This window comes from Maylandia zebra, linkage group LG8 (genome assembly GCF_041146795.1).
Source record: "Maylandia zebra isolate NMK-2024a linkage group LG8, Mzebra_GT3a, whole genome shotgun sequence".
Taxonomy (NCBI): domain Eukaryota; kingdom Metazoa; phylum Chordata; class Actinopteri; order Cichliformes; family Cichlidae; genus Maylandia; species Maylandia zebra.
The window spans coordinates 16,975,054-16,994,522 of NC_135174.1; the positions used below are offsets into that span (position 1 = coordinate 16,975,054).

Sequence of the window (19,469 nt, forward strand, 5' to 3'; positions counted from 1 at the left end):
CTCTTACACATAAAGTGTGTTTATTTCAGTGACGTTCAAGGACACTGGGGATCATGCCCAACACCGTCGGATTTCCTGAAGTGGCATCTGTTTCTCAGTCTCGTCTTTTTTTCTTGCTCACGCTCCAGAGCCTCCCACTTCTTTCTTTCAAAGTTGAAGCCAGTTTTCAGCTTTAAACCAGGAAAGCAGGCATCATGCTACCAAAATCTTTATTTTGTCAACAGCATAATGCTGCAACAACTGAAAATGGGCCTCTATAGACATGCAATTAAAAATCATTAATAATTATGTTAACCATAAACATCCATTTGCAACATTTCTAAACAATTAAATGTGATTTTGTCTTTCAAAAACAATGCATCTAAGAGGGCCGCGGACTTGGAAGTGCTGTTGTTCATGTTTGTTTTATAAGTGTGTGCGCTCAGTTTGTAGTGGCTGAGTATACATGTAACACTGTATTTACTCTATGATCTGTGTATTTATACTTCTGAACAAACACACGTCCAGCCTTCAAGCTCATCTTTTGAAGAATAAGTGTTTAGACTGCAGAACCCTGATGTCTGAGTCCGAGTATCTGCTTTGAATAAGACAGTAGACTCCATACTTTGGTCTACATAAACACAGAATCTCTTGAGAAAGTCTCACTTATCAAAACATGTGAAGAAGAAATTAGAAATCAAGAGCAAGCGGACTGGTGCTAGGAATGCATTCACATAGTCAAGCACCTGCAACGCATTAGAGATGAACTCAGGAAAAAAAATGCCTACAACTTGCTGCACAGAATCAGAACTGAATATTCATGAACACAAAGCTGTCACTTGTTTTTTCATGCACTGTCTTGGCTTCTTGATTACAAAACGTCATCTCAGCGAGCGCTTCGGCCTTGTCAACCACATTAAAAAAGATGAAACTGGAGACAAGGGGAGTGTGCGGTACATCAGAAGCACATTGAGTGCTAGACTGGCAGCAGCATGCGCTCAGTTGACACATAAGATATAACTATAGGTCAGATGTTCAGTGGGAGGGTCATCGTGGGTTAGATTCATGCAATACTGTTCTGTCATTGTAATGTGGGTGTTGTAAGCATGTGGGTATTTGGGATCCCACAAAAAGGAAAATGATTTCAAGGGATTCCCAACTCCCACTGACATTCCCTTTGATTGTTACAGCAAAAACACAACTGTGATAGCAACAAAAATAAAAATATAGTCGCAAGAGGTATATATTAGAACTCCAAATACATTTAAATCTGTTTCATAACAGCCCATTATTCATGAAATACCACTAGTAATGCCACTTGCTGCTACTAGATCCCTTGTTGTGTAATCAGGTTTCAGCGTCCCGTACAGCGTCCGAAAGCCTGGTTGTACAAGGCAGAAGCATAAAAAGGTCAAAATAATAGGAAGCAAACAATTAGAAACGTCTGAGGGAGGTTTGTCAAAACAGGAAGCGAGGCTCAACAAAAAGCAGGAGAGGAATTAAGAAAACGACCAGGACAAGATTAAGTGGAAGAGGAGGTGAAAATGAAGGGGGCAAAAGAAATGAGGGGAAAGGATACAAAAAAAATAAGACAGTGGTGCAGGAAATACAAAAAGGGAGGTGAAAAAGAGAAAAACACACACAGGAAATGGAGAGGCACGGCCAACGGTGACTTGAATCATAATCCTCCTGTTGAATTTCACAAGGAGCAGTTTTACCAGAGATCCAAGAGTTGGGCCCACCTCCCAAGCACTGCCTCACACCTCTAACAAGCTTAGGGGTATTATTGTGCGTGCGTCATGTTCAGAGTTGAGAGCAGTGGAAAACGCAGAGTGATGGGCAAAAACAAAAAAAACAAAAACTGTGGGCAAAGTACTTTAGTAGAAACTAAAACAAAATGAACTGAAATGCAGCAACTACAATAACATGCTGCACAGATTCTAAGTTTGTGCTTGCACTTGCTGGGCATCCTTTAAGGTCATGCAAGAACAAAAGAAGAAAAAGCAAAGGAAACAAGAGCCAAGAGAAATTGCAACATATAAATGTATGCACAGGAAGGGACTAAATAATCTAATTTTCAAAGAGTAATTGGTGAGTAGACAGGAAATAAAGTCCAACTATCATACTTGTAAGCTTGCATCAACCCCAACCAGTCAGGGAGATGGCTGCCCCTCCCTGAGCCTGGTTCTGCTAGAGGGCTCTCCTTTTAAAACTGAGTTTTTCTTTCCCACTGTTGCCAAGGGCTTGTTCAGAGGGGGTGGTTTGATTGTTGGGGTCTTCTCTGCAGTATTGTACCTTACATTGTGAAGCGTCCTAGATAAATAAAATTGAATTCAATTAAATTGAATTAAGACATCAGGTCAATGAGTCATTAGAAAGTAGTACCACGTTAATAACAAAATAATTATAGATGGAATAAGTAATCTTGCTTTTTAACTCTTAGTTATCAGGTAGTATCTACGATCCACTTCACATTAAGGTGAAGAATATTTTTTCATGTTAAATATAAGTTCACTGTTTTTACTTACAGTGTTGTGCACACAAATCAATACATGCAAGAGCAGAAAGACAGGACACAAAGTGTGCCACTAAGCAGCTGATAAGAGGGTCGATGGGTGCTCTTGCAACGATTAGCACTACAGCTAAAGATCCAGTCCACAACCAAAACACTAAATCAATGAAGCAAATATGTGGTCATGTAAGCAGTCTCTTTATGGTTAAAAAGTACAAAGTAAAGGTGCGAATCCTTGCTGATGAGGATGTTCCTATTGCCATCCTCACATGAAGGAGGTAAGACTTAAATTAGTAGGAAAAAAAAAAGAACAGAGAAGTTTGAGGGCAAATGAGGAAGCATTACGGAAAAGACAGAGGAGAGAGGAAGAGAGAGAGGAAAAGAAGTGGGGTCATCATGATGGCCAAAACAATCTAAAACCCATTACCCAGAGCACCCAGTGGGACCCCTCTACACCACCACCCTCCCCCACTTACAGTTCTCATGATGTCATACTACAGCGAGCCACCACACTCGCTTAAATAACAGCGCACAGCCTTGGTCAGACAGCCAGAGATAAGCGTGATGGATGTTTTTCACTTTTGAAAGTATTAGGAATAAATAACTCCACCTACTACATGCAAAAGAAAGGTGTCTTTTTAGAGAGTTAGACGAAATACAATGGCTCAGTTATTACTCCTATATCACATTATTGTTAGGGTACACTGGACACCAATGTTGCTTTTCTTACCTTGACACTTTTAGCAAGCCATCAACTGACAGGAGAAATTAAAAAGCTCTTCCAAAGTTCGCTGCTTTCTTTTCTTCCACATTCAAGCGAACACAAACACAGCAGAGAAGTTCAAATGCATGTTGATAGCACCATGCCGAGACTCTCCCTGTGTTCAGTGTTGCATAAGACATTCTACTTAATGAACTACACCAAAGCCTGTTGCTGTAACACTAATCAGACAGCAAGATCTGAGAGCAGTCCCCTACAGCCACAAGACAGAATGAAAAGATGCTTAAAGCTGAAAGGGAGTTTTCCCCACTCTTTCTCTAAGTATGGCAAGAACTTGTAGTAAGCAGTTTACTTACTGTAGCACAGAATAAGCTGATCTATTGAAGAGAAAGGAAAAGCACAGAGCTCCAATCCCTCTTAGTGTGTGTGCACACTTACAGAAGTGAGAGAGGAGGGCTTGACCGGCAGAGAGCATGAGAGAAACGAAGGAAGAGAGGGAGTGTAAGAGATCTCTGAAAAACTAACAGAGAAGGGAAAGAAGGGCACGAGAAAGAAAGTAGGGAAAGAAACGAGACGGCGACTCAGATCTCTCCCTAAACAGAGAGGGTACCCCCATATTAGGTTAAGAGGCAACAAGCCCATCACAACCCAGCAACAAGAGGGAAGATTTTATCAGGGAGCACACTATAAACACACAGAAACACAGGCAACGCTGGTATACAAGGTTTCAATCGATCCTTCTCTAGGAGCCTGTCCAATGTGTAAACAATGTCTGACCGAACTTAAACGGGGCCTCTGTGTTTTCATTCAAAACAATTACACAGAACCTGTAATTAATCACTGAAGCCCCTCTTTCCTCAAGAGACAAAAAAAGACCCCATAAGTCACTTAACTGGATCAAAAATGAGAAACCAAAGGTGCTTAGTTACGTTTAGGAATACAAGAAGATAACGTGTGGTTCCTGAACAAGATCGGGAAATTGATCTGAGCCTATTGTGAACGTTAAAGGTATTATACTGTAAATAAACAGTCTTAAGAAGAGTAAAACACAATCCAATTAACTACAGTCTTCTATTATTATTTTACTTTTAAACTAATTCATGGGAGGTGGTAGACTGTGCAAAGCTACAACTGATTACTGTTTGACCGTCAGCCTAAGATGAAAAAAATATCGCGTTAACAAAGATGACACGCTAACAGAGGTTACACCGGATGTGTTGTTAATAGGGAATGTGTGGTGTTGCTTATTAAAAAGCTTGATTGACTACATTTTTTTTCCAGCAACATTAAATGATCCTTGAAAAGCCAACAGCAGTAAACCTGTTGTCACCTTTAGAGCTTTATAATGGCTAAACAATATTCATGTGCCATAGCTTGGCTATTCAGGTGACGCTATGGGACCAATGAACCAATAGAAGCTGAGGTACAGCCACTTGACGCTTGCTATTAGCCTTGCTCTGGCGAGTGTTTCTATGCCAACCTCTAATTAAGGGACCAGTATTACAGCTTTTCGATTGAAGCCAGCACACACGTGGTAGCCCACAGCTCTTGCAGTTTATTACAAACAAACTCTGTATCATTATTACGTGTGCAAACACAATCTCTGCTTACACGTCAGAGACGGTCAACAGATGAATAAATAAAAGAGGCGAGTTAATGGCAGCCAAGTTTAAAACATTAGCAGAAGAATTCTTTGATTATAGTTACGTGGATAAGCAGAGGCAAACAAAATGTGCGGTGTGGGGATGATCGATTCATTAAACACGCGGCGACCGAGTTACTTGTGTTTTGGAGAAACACAAGTGGCTTTTGTGAGAGAAAATATCTGTTATGCTGAAGTGTTATCATAACCAGTAATAACAACTTACAACAGAAAAGAGGGGAAAGAAAGAAAAAAGAACATGCTACCACACGTTAAGGTGTTTGAATTTGCTTAAAAACTACAGCCTGGGCTCTTTTGTGCCATAATCGAGGGAATCGGAGCGTACCCTCCGGTGTGGACACACATAATCGGAACAGTCACAGGTCTAACAGAATACAGTGTGTCCTATTGCGTGCGCCTAATCAAGTGGAAAAATGAATCTGCTTCATGCGCAGCTGACATCAAAGTGGTCTTCAGAACAAAGCAAACAGCTGGCCTGCCCTCGGTCTTTGCTTTGATCAATACGCAGTTAATGAGTCTAGTCTCCTAAGCCAGTAATGAGGGGTCAGATTCATGTATCATACAACATCTACTGCGTTAATTGCCTTTAGAAGACATGTTATTGGATCAATATTAATTAAGGCGATAATATACTGCAGTCTGTCATTGACAGACTGCAAATTTTTCAGCCACTGAGCAGAGACGCCAGCCATCCCCACACTGGAGTCCTTATTACAAAATATAGATTATATTAACACACAGTCTGAAAAGATAAATATTGAAAATGACAACGTACTGTTTATATAAAAAGCATGCTGCCATCTGGTGGATAAGCATGTAAACCATTACAAAAAACAACTGTCCAGAATAAAACAATAATTTATAACTTCCAGTATATGACTTCTAGTTGGGTACAATGAGTCTGTTTAACAGGTTATTCTGAGCTTTACAGAACGTGACAAACATCATTCATTCTGACATTTTGAAGGCAAGGCAGTAATTGGTAATAATGTAATAGCCTACATCTAGTAGCAAACATTTTATCAGCTTAATAATAGTTTCAATTCTTCTTCTATGGCAAGACTTTTGAAAAAGCAAAGAAAAAAAAAAGCTATTGATGTTTCCAAAACTGTGACATTGCTGACTTTTTTTCCTGACCAACAGCCTTCATCTCAAAGTAACTCTACTAAGAAAGGCACAGATTTACTAAAATGTGCAGATCCTTCTCTTACACGAGCACACTCGCAAACGCACAGACCCACGCGCCAAACGGAGATCAAAGAGCATCAGTAAGTTGAGATTGTATGCCAGGAATTTCTGATTTCTCATGAAACATTAATCAAGACTCAAGGTTCAGCAGCCCTAGATGCTCACATACCAAAAATATTCAGCAATCCAAATTCATCTGCACAATAAAACATTTTATCCTCCACTAGGTGGCACCAGAGGCCGATTTATACGGCTATGCTCTGTCCCAGTTCAACCAGCTCTCTCTCTCTCTTTATCACAGCAGTTGTCATCATATTTTTTATATTAAAAAAAGAGGGGAGGGCATATGAGCAAAGCACTTTTATGCAATGCTTTTTCAATCCAGATCAAGGCTTAAGGACTACATGGCTACTGCTCATTACCTCTTAAGTTGTCGTCTATATTTTAAACAGCACTTGATGAACCTCATGCTGGCTGCCAGATTTGATTGTGTTTGTGTATGGGGGCTCCCAAAACTACTCAGATATGCCTTATCAGTTTAGTCAATGGTGTTCAATTTGAAATTACACCAAAAGAAACTTTATTTTGTTAAATCTCACTGCCTTTGGTGATGCATTTAAGTGCTGCTATGCAAAAGCAAAAGATGCAATTAAAAGCATCACTCGACAGCATCCTGCGAAGCTTAAGGGTTTAATTTTAGCTAAATCCCCTCTGGTTGACCTGTTAAGTTATGAGCTAAAGCGTTAGGAAGGGGAGGTGGCTGGCTATTTTTTGCAGCAATTGTGTTATTCTTTGAGTTTCAACAATAACACAATAACAAAAGCACTACCCACAACTGCTTCAGGCTCTCACTTTATCTGTTTTTTGGAGAAATATTGCTAGTTCATTTGCCTGCAAATGTCTTTCGAAAAAACTGCTAGAGGTTTGTGTGGCTTGTTTGGCCCAGTGATTATATCACTAGAGAAGTATGGAAATACTGTAACACATACAGAGGGTAATAACACATAGAGGGTAATAAACTGGCCAAAACGAGCAAAATTCTAAGTATTTTTATTAGCTTCAACACTATATTGTGGTTTTCATCTAACGAGTGACACATATAGGCTTTGAGTTCATCTAGACTTTTATACAGTTGTTTTTGTGCGTTGTATCTTGCAACACAGTGAAAGTGTCCCTGCAGGAACGCTTTCCTAACTCTGAAGATGTGCAGTTTTCCCACATTTTCACAGTGGTGTGAAAGGCCTGAACTAACATCTAACAGATGCACGCATTCTTAACCAAGCAAAGTGAAAGCACACACACGCCATTTTGACATCCCTGTGTCACTCCAGAAGACCAGCAGGTAAAATTTGTTTCAACAAATACAATCAGAGCTCCGACATGTGCTCCAGTGCAACGGATTTAAGTATATGTAGAATTAAAAAAAAAAAAAAAAAGGAAAAATCTGAGAATGGAGTTTTGCCACGTGTTAACACCTGAGCGGCCACATTGTTTTGAGATACTGTCACAAAACAGTACACCTTACAAAGGCATGCAAGACACCTACTGTCCTACCCCTTTTTGTCTGTTACCAGCACTTTGACTCACCAAGAGTGTCAACACACACACACACACACACACTAATCTCTGGCTAAGCTACAACACCCAGCTGGGCCAGAAAGTGGCCTGCTAGGCACATTCCTTTGTAGTGGCACAGCACACACAGAGAACACAAGAGGGATAGACACAAGGTTAAATGAGTGTGACATACATTGTGTAAGACGATGTGTGTGTTCCTGTAGGGTTGGTATGTGATTTTTTTTTTAACTTCAAAATCAAGAATGAAAAGACTATTGTCTCAAAGCAATATTTTTAGACAACACAAACACACTAGCCACCTCATTAGTAGTGGGTCGGAACTCCTTTTGCCTTCATTCCATATCCCAAAGGTGCTCTGTTGGATTGAGGTCTGGTGACTGTGGAGGCCACCTAAGGGCAGTGAACTCACTGTCATGTTAAAGAAACCAGTTTGAGATGATCTGAGTTTTGTGGTGCGTTATCCTTCTGAAGCAGCCATCAGAAAATGGGTACACTTTGGCATGAGCAGGGTCAGGTATGCTATGGAATTTAAATGTTGCTTAATCGGTACTGAGGAGCTTCTCACGCTTTCATTTTGTTTACGCCACATTCTGATCCTACCACCGAATGTTGCAGTTAAAGTCAAGTCTCTTTAGAGTCAAGCAAAGTTTTTGGTACTCGCTTCGGTCTTCTGCTGCTGTAGCCCATCTGCTTCAACATTTGACAAGTTGTACATTCAGACATGCTCTTCTGCGTACCTAGGTTGTAACAAGTGGTTGTTTGTCTTGTTGCTGCTTTCCAATTACCTCAAAGCAGTCTGACCTTTGACATCAACAAGGCGTTTTCGCCAAAAGAACTCCTACATACTCGATATTATCTCTTTTTCTGAATATTATTCCAAAGAGCCTCTTCTCTTTAAAAAGAACTTGGCAGGAAGACTCAACTTTCCAAATTTGCATCTGATGAGATTTCTGGATCAGTTTCTGCTGTACAGACAGGACCACAGACAGAGCAGTAGAGATATGTGGCCATAAAGTTTTTCAAAAACCAAACAAAGCACTGACACCATATACAAACTGTGAAACACAGTGATGGGGAGGGTGATGAAGTCCTCTGTGTACCAAAGTATGCAAGTATGTATGTATGTATCCATCCATTTCACTTATCCAGTTCAAGGTTGTGGATCGCTGCAGCCTATCTTAGCTGCCATAGTGTCTGTCTGACAGATAAAACTTGGCACAAATTGGGTTATGCAACAGGACAATGACCTCAAGCATATCAACAACACTACAACAGAATGGCTGAAAAAGAGAAGTATCAAGATGCTGCAACGTCCCAGTCAAAATCCAGACCTCAAACAGACTTAAACAATGTGGCAGGACCATAATGTGATTACACAACTGTAAATAGGTGTGTGTGTGTGTGTGTGTGTGTGTGTGCGCGCGCGCACGTGTATGTATGAAATATATGTAACTAAATTCTACTCCTTGCTGATTAGGTGTACAAATAACAACAGCATGTTTCCTGCACTAAGCAGTCAAGACACAATGTTTCATAACTGCTGTTTATCCTGTAAATATACATGTGGCATGCTCAGGCAAATTTTACAGCCTGGCATCATCTAGATTTTTTTCTCTTTACTTTCATCATGGAAAAAAAATTTTTTCCAGCTGTTGATTAAATAAATAAATGAGTAAATATAAAGTGTGTGGGCTTGAAAAATTAAACAAGGTATACATGTGGACTAGCTCCCTCTGTGAATTTGACTGCAACTCCATTTACTTTTACCTTTTTATTAACCTTAACCTATTTAGATTAATAGATTACTATGTTTGTTCACAGGTATCACCATCTCACACTGCAAGCCAGAGATTCTGACATCCATTCAAAATGATCCTTGCAAAGTGAAAGTTTTTCACATATACAGCACTTTTTTTTTGTTTTTTTCTATTATAAATGTACCATTCTGTGCAAATATGCATAGAATGAAAGAAAACAATACCAGGTCTCTGACCCTAAGGATAAAATGAACCAGTCTATTTACAGAAACAATTATCGGAGAAAAAAAAAAAATCAACGCAAGCTGAGCTTATGTCAACATCTGTCATTAAACAGAGGTCTAAAACCGGATATTTTCTGGACGTTTTAAGCGAGCACTAATTGGTAACCAAGATGTAGAGACATATACAGAAGTAATTATCCGAGCTCTTACATAAGCCATCTTTCACATGGATATTTAACTAGTAAAGGTTTAAAGGGAACACGGCACTCAACAGAGCAAACATGAAGAAGTTTAACAGGAGCTGCCATATGCCAAAGGCTGCACTCTTATTGCACGGGTCAGCGCAGTTATATTTGCACACCAGAAATAATCAGCTGTAATTTAGCACTGCAAGTCAGCCTGACATTAGCCACAGCCTTGAGGATGGTTATCAAATTTGTTCCAGAGATGTAATGAAAAGAAAAAAAATGTTCACTCATATTCGGAGCACTCAGACTTGCTTTGAGACAAGGTTCATTTTTTTATACAAAAAAAAAAAAAAAAAAAAAGTTAGGTAGAATGCAAAAAAACTAACTGCACAGACTGAGATTAAACTTTTAGCATAAACATGTTACACATTAACTTCTTCAGTCTGGGGAGTACTGAGGGCTATCTTCAGGTTCATATTTTCTTTTCAAACTGAATGTAAATTGAATGAAACTGAAGCGTGTGTGTATAGTTCTTATTACCACCAATGACAAAAGGAGAGAAAAACAGGGAAAATGGTGTAATGAGAGCTGAGGTCGCTCTATTAATCGACCCACGCAGGAAATGACATGCGTGTTCAAGGATTGTTGTTTTTGTGGGGGCCAGAATTGGCCTGGCAAAGACTCCAATCTGGTCCACTGGACAGTTTTGGAAAATATGAAGGAGGGGATACATTTTTGGACTTTTAACTTTATTTTTATAGGTTTTTCAGCTTTTCCTGCTGATAAAGACCTCACTCACAGACATCCATACCAAACCAGAGTAATTAAGCAATAGATAAACAACTTAATGACAGAAAGGTTCCCATTTTCTACTGTATACTGTGAAAAAATTCAGTTAAAATTTTATTTTTTTATAAATATGGGACAGTGTGGGCAGTGAGCTACCAGAACTTGATCGTAATTTTACATTTGGTATATAGAAAAACTGAGACATGCTGTTGAAATTGCACTACTTCATCCTATATTAAGATATTTCGGGGATTAAATGTGTAGTTAAATCTCTTAAAATTGACTGAAAGTGCAGTTTCACTCGTCTGATCTATTTAAGATCAAAGTGGGCTGTATGTGGCCCTAGTAGCCAGATATTTTGTATTTTTAGCACCCGATTTAACAAAAAAAAAATATAGATATATGTTAAAAGCAGAAAAATGAAGGAGTTAAAGAGCAGATCTATGAGTCAGTTCACTTGTTGAGACACTCAAGATGTTTGAAGAGTAATAGTTTCTAAAAATCAATTCTTCCTTTTCTTTCAGCTGCTCCCTTAAGAGATTGCTACAGCAGATTATCTGTCTCCATCTCCCCCACTCTCTCTAACATCCTCCTCAGTCACACCAACCCTCTCCAGTTCCTCCTTCACTGCATATCCATGAATCTTCTCTGTGGTCTGTGTGGCAGCTCTATCTTCAACATCTTTTGTGCAATATATTCGCTACCCCTCTGCACACGTCCAAACCGTCACCCTTGCCTCTCTAACTTTGCACTAAACCTGAACTGTCTCTCTGAAATACTAATTTTTAACCCTGGTCACTCCCAATGAAGATTTCGGCATCTACAGCTCGGCCTTCTGTCTTTTTGTCAGAGCCACTGTGTTCAAATCATACATCATAGCAGGTCTCAGCCTTCCCTTTCACTCTTGCCACTATCCTTATGTCACAAATCACCCCGGACACTCTTCTCCACCCATTCCACCCTGCCTGCTCTCTCTTCATTATCGCTCTTGTGCACTGTCTGTCGCTTTGGATGACTGACCCCAGGTAATAATGTGGGATCCAAAGAAAAGGAAATAACCATGAAAAAGAAAGTTTGAAATCTAAACTTTAATCTGCTGTAAATAGCCAATGCTTAAAATGCTCTAAACATTAGTTATTTTCATAGGCTAGAGCATTTCAAAGCCTTCTGTTGGCTGCGTCAACAGTAAACACCTGAAAATAATCTGCTTCCTTGACAAAATTCTGTCACCACATGTAAGACTCCAGTGTGTGTGCTGCTAACAGTGAGGTGAAACTACTTAATTCACTTTGAAGAAGTCTTTGAGCACATTATGGACTTCTGTATAATGTTGCACCTATGATTTACAGCCCTGACTTGTTCTTCAGCAAACCATAAAGTGAGGCTCATTGATATTCTCATAGAGTTACATGTTTTTCCTATTAAACTGCTTATCCACATGGGGTTGCAGCTAGAAGGGGGTCAAGGGGTGGACTTTAATCCAGCTGATGTTGGGAGAGATGTTGAGCACACACTATAGTGTTAAAGGTTGTTCTCCAAACCAAAATCATGGAAAAAAATATTACTTTTTAGAGATGCAGCATAAAAAGGGAACGTGACTAACAACACATCACATTATCATGATTACATAAGTGAGCTGATTACATTTTAATGACAGCCTCCTGTTAGCAGCTGATCCATGGTACTGAATTTAAAGATGCCTTGTTCAGCAAGGATCAGTGACAGCAGTTTTTGATAGACAGCACAAGGCATTTAAAATCTATTTTCCCACCACAGATATTCCTGGAAATGGAAACATATTGGCTGTAGATCTACTTATGACAAGACACACTGAGGAAATAGGAAAGCACAGAACATCCCCAGAGAGAACAATGTATTCATGCTCCTAAAAACTACTTGCATCCTCAGTAATGGGTAGAAGATATATTTATAAGCATCCATCTCCCAGCCCTATAACCACTTAGCCCATACAGCTCATGTTAAAGGTTTTTAATGGTCACTTACCACTTTTCCTGACATCATTGCAATTTAATAAAGGCAAACATAAAATGTTTCCTTCAGAGACCATTTGATCCTCATGCCAGGTACGTGTATGAGTGCTTTCACTCGCATAACATACTGAGACACTCCCCTTCCCCTTATGTTACACTTCCCTGATACTTTTGGCAATTTCATTTCCAAAGACTGAATCACGGAGAGCATGAACACAGTTCAACAGGAAGATTGCCAATTATAGTTAAACTCTGATAAGGATTTTTGCATTTTATAAAGAAATTGGGATGCGGAGGAACCTTTTTTGAAAAATAAAGGTGCAAAACCACTAGACATAGTAGCTGCAGTATGATCCTAAAGAGCTCCGTTTGGTTTTGAGGGCTGTATTTAGGCAAGTGCACAAATGCAGATGTCAGAAAAGCAAACTCTGAGCAGAGAAATAATAGTTTAAGATCTTAAATATTTTATAACATATATGTACAGCTTGTACTGCAAGTAGTTTAGGCCACAGTTTATAGTCATGACAATGCATAGTTTGCTTAGGCTCATTAATTACAGCACATAAAAACATTCAGGTTCACAGCTTTGTCTTGGGTTAATAGCTGTTTTGACTTCCTCTTCCCACCACCACCATGAGGTTTCTCACTTTTCTTCCATAGTAAATTTTCCTCTTTTTCCACTGTTAAAGTTTCATCTTCTCCTTCTCTTTCTCTCCAACCCAACTCTCCTTTACTCTCTTTCGCTGCCCTGCTCCTGTCCCTCCTTCACATAATCCTGTGTTCTTTGGCTTGCTTGATTAGCTGAGGCAATAAACACACGAACCCACAGGATACCTCCAGAAAACTCCTCAACATGATTACTGCAGAGTCAGGAGGAACACCACATGCAGGAGGCCCACGCGCTATAAAGTCTGATTTGCTTAGAGGTGTGTTTGTGTGCACGGGGGCTTGGCACCATAGCGGACCGTAAATGTTTGAGGGTTTGCGTCAACAAATTTGTGCGAATCTTGTTAAAAATTATGCAATCACTTAAAATGCCCGTAACATTATGACCGGCTACCTGAAAGAAACACACTGTTGTATAATAAAAAGCCTGTTGTGACTATCTGCTGTGTATCAGCCAGTAAGTAAGCAGAAAATTCATGATTTGGGGATCCTTGCATCTATGTCTCGCTGTATAATTTGGTAAATGGATGCGTTCCTTCTCTAATTCTTTTATGATCTTGATGACAACTTATTCCTCGGTGCTTAGTGTTGTCAGAGTTTCTCTCTTGACCCTTCACTGGAGGAACTCAGCTGGTGTTTTGACAAGGGAACTGCTGGCAGCTCCCCAGTTTTCAATAGGCTCATTATTAAAGCAGCTCTCCGTAGACTACCTAAGCCATAATTCTGCAACCACAAAGGATTCATAAAAACTCTTTGGCAAAAGTCAGAAACCACGCTGCAGCACGCACATGAGTGGAACTATGTGTGTTTTAATGGCATCAGTGCATAAGCGCCCGCCACACGTGAGAAACTTTAGACAGTATTTGGCTCTGTTGAGGGAAAAAAAGGAAGGAAAAAAAATCAAAATTAGGCGCACACGTATAACAATGCACATTTCAAAATTCTATCGTAAAAATGTAACACATTAAAAAAAAATTTTTAAAATCAAAGTCACATGCAGATACACACTCATGTTCCTGCACGGGCACGCCTGCAGCTTCAGGATCTGATTTGAATTAAGCGATCTAAATGGTGGCGAGAGTTCTGGTTATCACATTCATTAGATGCAAACTAAACCCCAGCCCCTAAAACCTTTCTTTTCCACTTAACTAGGAATCATAATATCTGAAGTGACACTGCTGAAATTCTGGCCATTCAGTCTTGTGCAATTTAGTGGTTGCACTGTATCGTTCAGTCTCCATGTGTTTCAAGTTTTTACAGGAAAAGGAGGAATAAGATAACAAAAAACAACAGGAAAGCATGTGTAATGCTGCTGATTCTCAGTCCCTACAAAATATGTGCACCTCTAAGGCTGGAAAGCATGGCTTATTTATCTACTGAAACTACTGCCAGCTAGTTTTCGCCGTTTTCCCTGCAAAGGTTGCTAAAGTTGAACAGCTCCTGCGAGAGGTTTTTATGTGTGTAAAACACTCTCTTGCTTGGAAACTTGATTTTTTTTAAAAACAAAAACAAAAAAACAGTAGTGTGTCCTGGATCGCTCTTTCGCTTTCTCTCTCTCTGTTGGGCTCAGTCTCCTTTCCTTCATCTTCCACCACTTTCTAACTGTCTCACCACGTCTTGCTCGCTCGCCCTCTCTCCAATTTCCATGCCTGTAACTTTAACGCAGATGCCAATCCTGCTCAGTCCATTTAAACTCACTCAGGTGCGCGCGCGCGCACACGCACACACACACACACACACACACACACACACACACACACACACAAGGCTCAGTCATTCAGTCTGTCAGTAATAAGGGGAGCAGAACCAACAGAGAATAAATCATTTTTCCGCAGTAGGGGCCTACCCCGAACAAAAGAGCCAGTGTGTGCGCGCTTTGCCGTGTGTTTTAGAGTATGTCTCTGTTAGTCTATTTACATATTCCTTGAAAAAAATCTTTCATCTTTCATATTTTGCAGGCAGCAATTTCAATGCAAACAGAAAAAAAAAAAAAACACCAAGAAACCAAGAACAATTTTTCCTCCGATGAAAAAAATCAATCATAAACACTCTTGTGCCACGACAGCTATTAAGTGTTAAGATTTGTTTTTTTTGTTTTAGCTGAGTTTGAAAAGCAAACCACACATAAACCCACAAAGCATAGATGCACCAGCATTGGTCCAGTGGATCAATGATGGAATAGATTTCTGCAGATTTATATGTAGGTTTATACTTTTAGCAAAATGTGGAGGGCTTGAATAAGATAGAGCTTTGCCATGTGGTCTCTGCTCTGTGCGAGTGAGGACCTGATCAGTCCCAGCGGTGCGAAAAGGCAGCAGTGCAGAGAACAAGACAAGAACAGACGTGCAAAAGCTGCCCGGGGTTTTGGGTGGCCTTCATGGTCCAGTTAATTAGCTTGCCTATGTGACAACAATATATTGGACACCAATATATCACGCTCTGCTACTAGAGACTGAACAGCACATTTGCTGAACGCGTAAAAAAAAAAAAAAGCAATCTTAATAACCCTAGGCTTAGACCAATTATTTAAAAGAACGGCTGGTAGCAAAGCTGTGTCTGAAATCCCTTTAGGGTGCACTGCTACAGTTATGTCTTAATGGAAGCATTTTAACAGTAGCGTGGGTGTGAAAGATAAACAACCCATGACAGGATAAATACAGAGCACTGTTGTCCTCGAACAGCTTTAACAGCAATGCCTTCTTCCATTATCTGCATGTATTCACTCTCTTACCTGATGTAGTTTAAGTCCAGCAAAGCGCAGCATCTCTTTGCATCTTCTGAAGTCTTCTCCCATGCCCCGCTTTACGGTTAGCCATGTATCCTCCTTACTGGGAGTCCAACATCTGTAGTGAACAACCACGGCCCAGACATCTTCTGAGATGAGTCCCGACGGCAGTGTCCTGACAATCGCTCTGGTGCCAGTACACACCGACTTGGTCACCTTATGGAAAAGAGAGGCAGTTGAGATTACTTCTAAAAAACACTGATTAATTAATTGATTAAAAATGATGATGTTAATCAATTTAAACACATGCCTTCTGATTATTCTTGCAGAACCGCCTCACCAGGACAGTTGAGCGCTCTTTACGATTCCGAATAAAATCATTATCCACATTATCCGAATGTGCTTCTACTTCTCCCTCATCACTGCTGTGATCCTGGCTGCAGTCCCTCGTCTCTTCTGTAGGTAACCTTTCATTGTGAACAGGGGTCGACAACATGGTTTCAAGAGAAGACCTTCGAAGGAAAAGTTTCTCCAAAGAGCATTTGTTAACCCGGGGCCTTCGGTTGAGCCTCTCTAAACTTGAGTACCCATCTTTGAGGCAGTGCAGATGGATGTGGCCGTTTTGGTGACGCTTGCGGTGGACGGGAAGAGGAGAACTAGATGGAGATGATGTCAAAGAGCTCGGTTCGCTTGAGGAACTGCCCTGGGATGAGAGGTAGGGCGATGTCTAGAAGCATATAACAAGAGAACAAAACACAGCAGTGTCTTGAGTGAGCTATTACATGGAGTAAAGCTTTACATTTATGGGACAGTGAGGGTTGCTTTGCTTATCTTAAAAATGCTATAAAACAGGGTTAGCACCATTTGCTTAATTACCTTGTGGAAAGCCAGCATAGACACAGGGAGGCTGCCGCGGCGGATGTGTCTGTATTTGGGGCCAGAGGGCCTGCAGCTGAGGCAAGGACTGTGAACAGGGCTGGAGCCAAGGCTTGGACTGGACCTAGAGCTGTGGCAACAGTAGGTGTTCGCATTGGTATAAGGGCTAGACTGGGTACAGGAGCAGTGGGTGCTGCCAGTTCTGTTAGTGCCTGCATCCACGCTGTCTCCAGTGGTATCCAGCTGGCTCAGAGATTCCTCTGAACCTTTCCTAAGTACTGGAATCATTTCTTCAAGTTTCTTGCCAGTGGAGAGCTCTGGATAAGGTTTCTCTTTAGTGCTTATGACTTCTGAGCTGTAATCGGGGCACTCATATTTTTTGTCCAAAACAGCGCCTTCCCCACTGTCACACGATGGCTTCCTACACAAGGGGAGAGAAGGGCCGCTCGACTGTTTTGATTGACACATTTGGTCAGCGTCTCGCCACACTTCCTGCCCATTATTTGCATGTTTGGCTCCTCTGCTGGGTCTGCTCCCAGCGGACAGAGGCGAAGCAGACTTTGCCAGTACCGCGGGCCCAGCCTGTGTCTGGGTTCCTTCAGTGGCCATCACGTCTGCCTGCGGTGTCCTGCTTTGTCCTTTTGTCTCCCTGCGGCTTGGAAAAGAAGAAACACTTTACTGATGATGACAGAATGTAGAAGAAATGCTGAAGCTGGTTTCTGGTTCGGTTTGGTTTTAAGTTTTTTTTTTCTGAAAGTGGTTACACCTCTGTTAGAGCTGTAAGGATAAGTGGATTTGACGGACAACTATTCGGATGGTTTACAATTCCTGTTTTTCCTGTATCTTTGCATTTTGCACTCTTCACAGATCAAAACAATCAAAACAAGACATCTACAGGAATTATTACAACCACTACTGCTCACAAATTCCTGAAATCCTATAGAGAAAATCTGCAATAGAAGTCAAACAAATTCCTGTAAAACCTCTGAGATTCTTTGGAACCTTCCAATGTAATTCGTGATTCAGTAAGTCACGAAGTAACCGAAAGAGCAGAAAGAGGAAATGAAATTTGCTGGGGTCATAAAATAATTCACGTCATAAATTATTTGAAGTTATGGCTTTTTCATGTTTACCAACTCAGCTGCTTTAGATAAACAGTATTACCAAGCCCAGATCAAGACAGATAGCTTGTGCTTTAGCCACAATAACCCGCTTGTTTACATAATATTTATGTTGCATCAATTATGTCGTCATTAATCTTTTAATCACAAAGATCAATTCTATTTTAAAGCATGCGTTGCATTAAGCCCACACCTCATTTTTATGCTCCACCATAGGCACAGGCCTTTGCTGTAGGAAATGATAGCTTCAGCTTCTGCTGACCTCTTGAGTGACTAAGACGCCACATCAGTGCTGAGCGTGCTCTGTGTATGAGTGTTGTGGAAACAGAAGCTTGTACAGCTGTACAAACCAGCAGATAGAGAAGCCAGCAGATAGGTGACCCTGGAGGACTCAGGAATTTCCTTGATAATACGGTCGCCGCCACAGCTTACAAGGCCACGTGTGTCCCTGTGGGTGCGGGGTCTGTCTCAACCTGGACGCGTATCTGCGACATAACTAACCACTCTTTAGGCCCTGGGATTGAGAAACAATGAGAACACAGACACATTAAAAAAAGGAGTTAATATTGTCAACTTTTATGCCATTAAAACACATTCAGATAAGACAAGTTTGGACAGCTAGCAAGGTTAAAACAAATAGAAGCAAAGGATAAGGAGTCAAACCAAAACTGAAAAACATATCATCAGCAAATCCAAGTTAAGGCAGTTTTTAGAGTTTTCTTCTGTGTCTCTTTTCTTCATCACATCAGCTTTAAGAACTAAATTAGTAAAGTAAATGACTACAACCCTAAATCTGAAAAAGTTCTGATGTAGTCTCTCTCTAAATTTCGACAACAGAACAGTTTTAAACTTCGCTTCAGTCCTTTTTAAATGAGCTTTGTCCCAGAGAACCAGTGGCTTCTGGGTATCGTGCTCACATGTGGCTTCCTCTCTGCGGGACCGAGCTTTAACCTGCATTTGTTGTTGGCATGGTGAACTGTGCTCCCAGGCAATAGTTTCTTGAAAGTGTTCCTGAAACCATGCAGTGATTTCCACGAGACAATCATGCCTGTTTTTACTGCAGTGCCACCGGAGGGCCTGAAGATCGCAGGCATCAAATACCGATTTTCACCCTTGCTCCTTGCGCACAGAGATTTCTCCAGTTTGTACGATTATATCATGCACTGCACTTGATGAGATGTTCAAAGTCTTCACAATTTTATATTAAAGAACGTTATTCTGAAACTGTGATGAACTTCTGCTCATCTTTACTTCTGAAACTGTGCCTCTCTAACACACCCATCATTTTATATCCAATTATGTTAACAATCTGTTGCCAATTAACCAAATTAGTTGTAAAATGTTCCCCCAGCTGTTTCTTCTTAGTACCACTTACTATTCCAGCCTTCTGTTGCTCCCATCCCAACTTTTTTGAGACATGCTGATCCCATCAAACACAAAATAATAATAAATTTATAAGATCTGATAAATTTTCAGTGTTCTATTGTGAAT

General features: G+C 40.5%; 1 protein-coding gene across 6 annotated transcripts in view; it reads right to left on the reverse strand.

Moving 5' to 3' along the window:
* The window catches only part of plce1 (phospholipase C, epsilon 1), a 79,059-nt gene that overhangs the window by 47,833 nt on the left and 11,757 nt on the right, over nucleotides 1-19,469 (reverse strand). For 5 of the 6 annotated variants that reach the window (XM_076887501.1, XM_076887500.1, XM_076887499.1 and 2 more), the window contains 4 exons: nucleotides 18,172-18,492; nucleotides 16,858-17,512; nucleotides 16,292-16,708; nucleotides 15,988-16,197 (listed from right to left, as the gene is read on the reverse strand). In XM_076887501.1, coding sequence (XP_076743616.1) covers nucleotides 15,988-16,197; nucleotides 16,292-16,708; nucleotides 16,858-17,512; nucleotides 18,172-18,176 — 1,287 coding nt within the window. In that variant the 5' untranslated portion in view covers nucleotides 18,177-18,492. The remainder of the gene's footprint in view (nucleotides 1-15,987; nucleotides 16,198-16,291; nucleotides 16,709-16,857; nucleotides 17,513-18,171; nucleotides 18,493-19,469) is intronic. The other variant, XM_076887502.1, reaches the window with a different exon arrangement.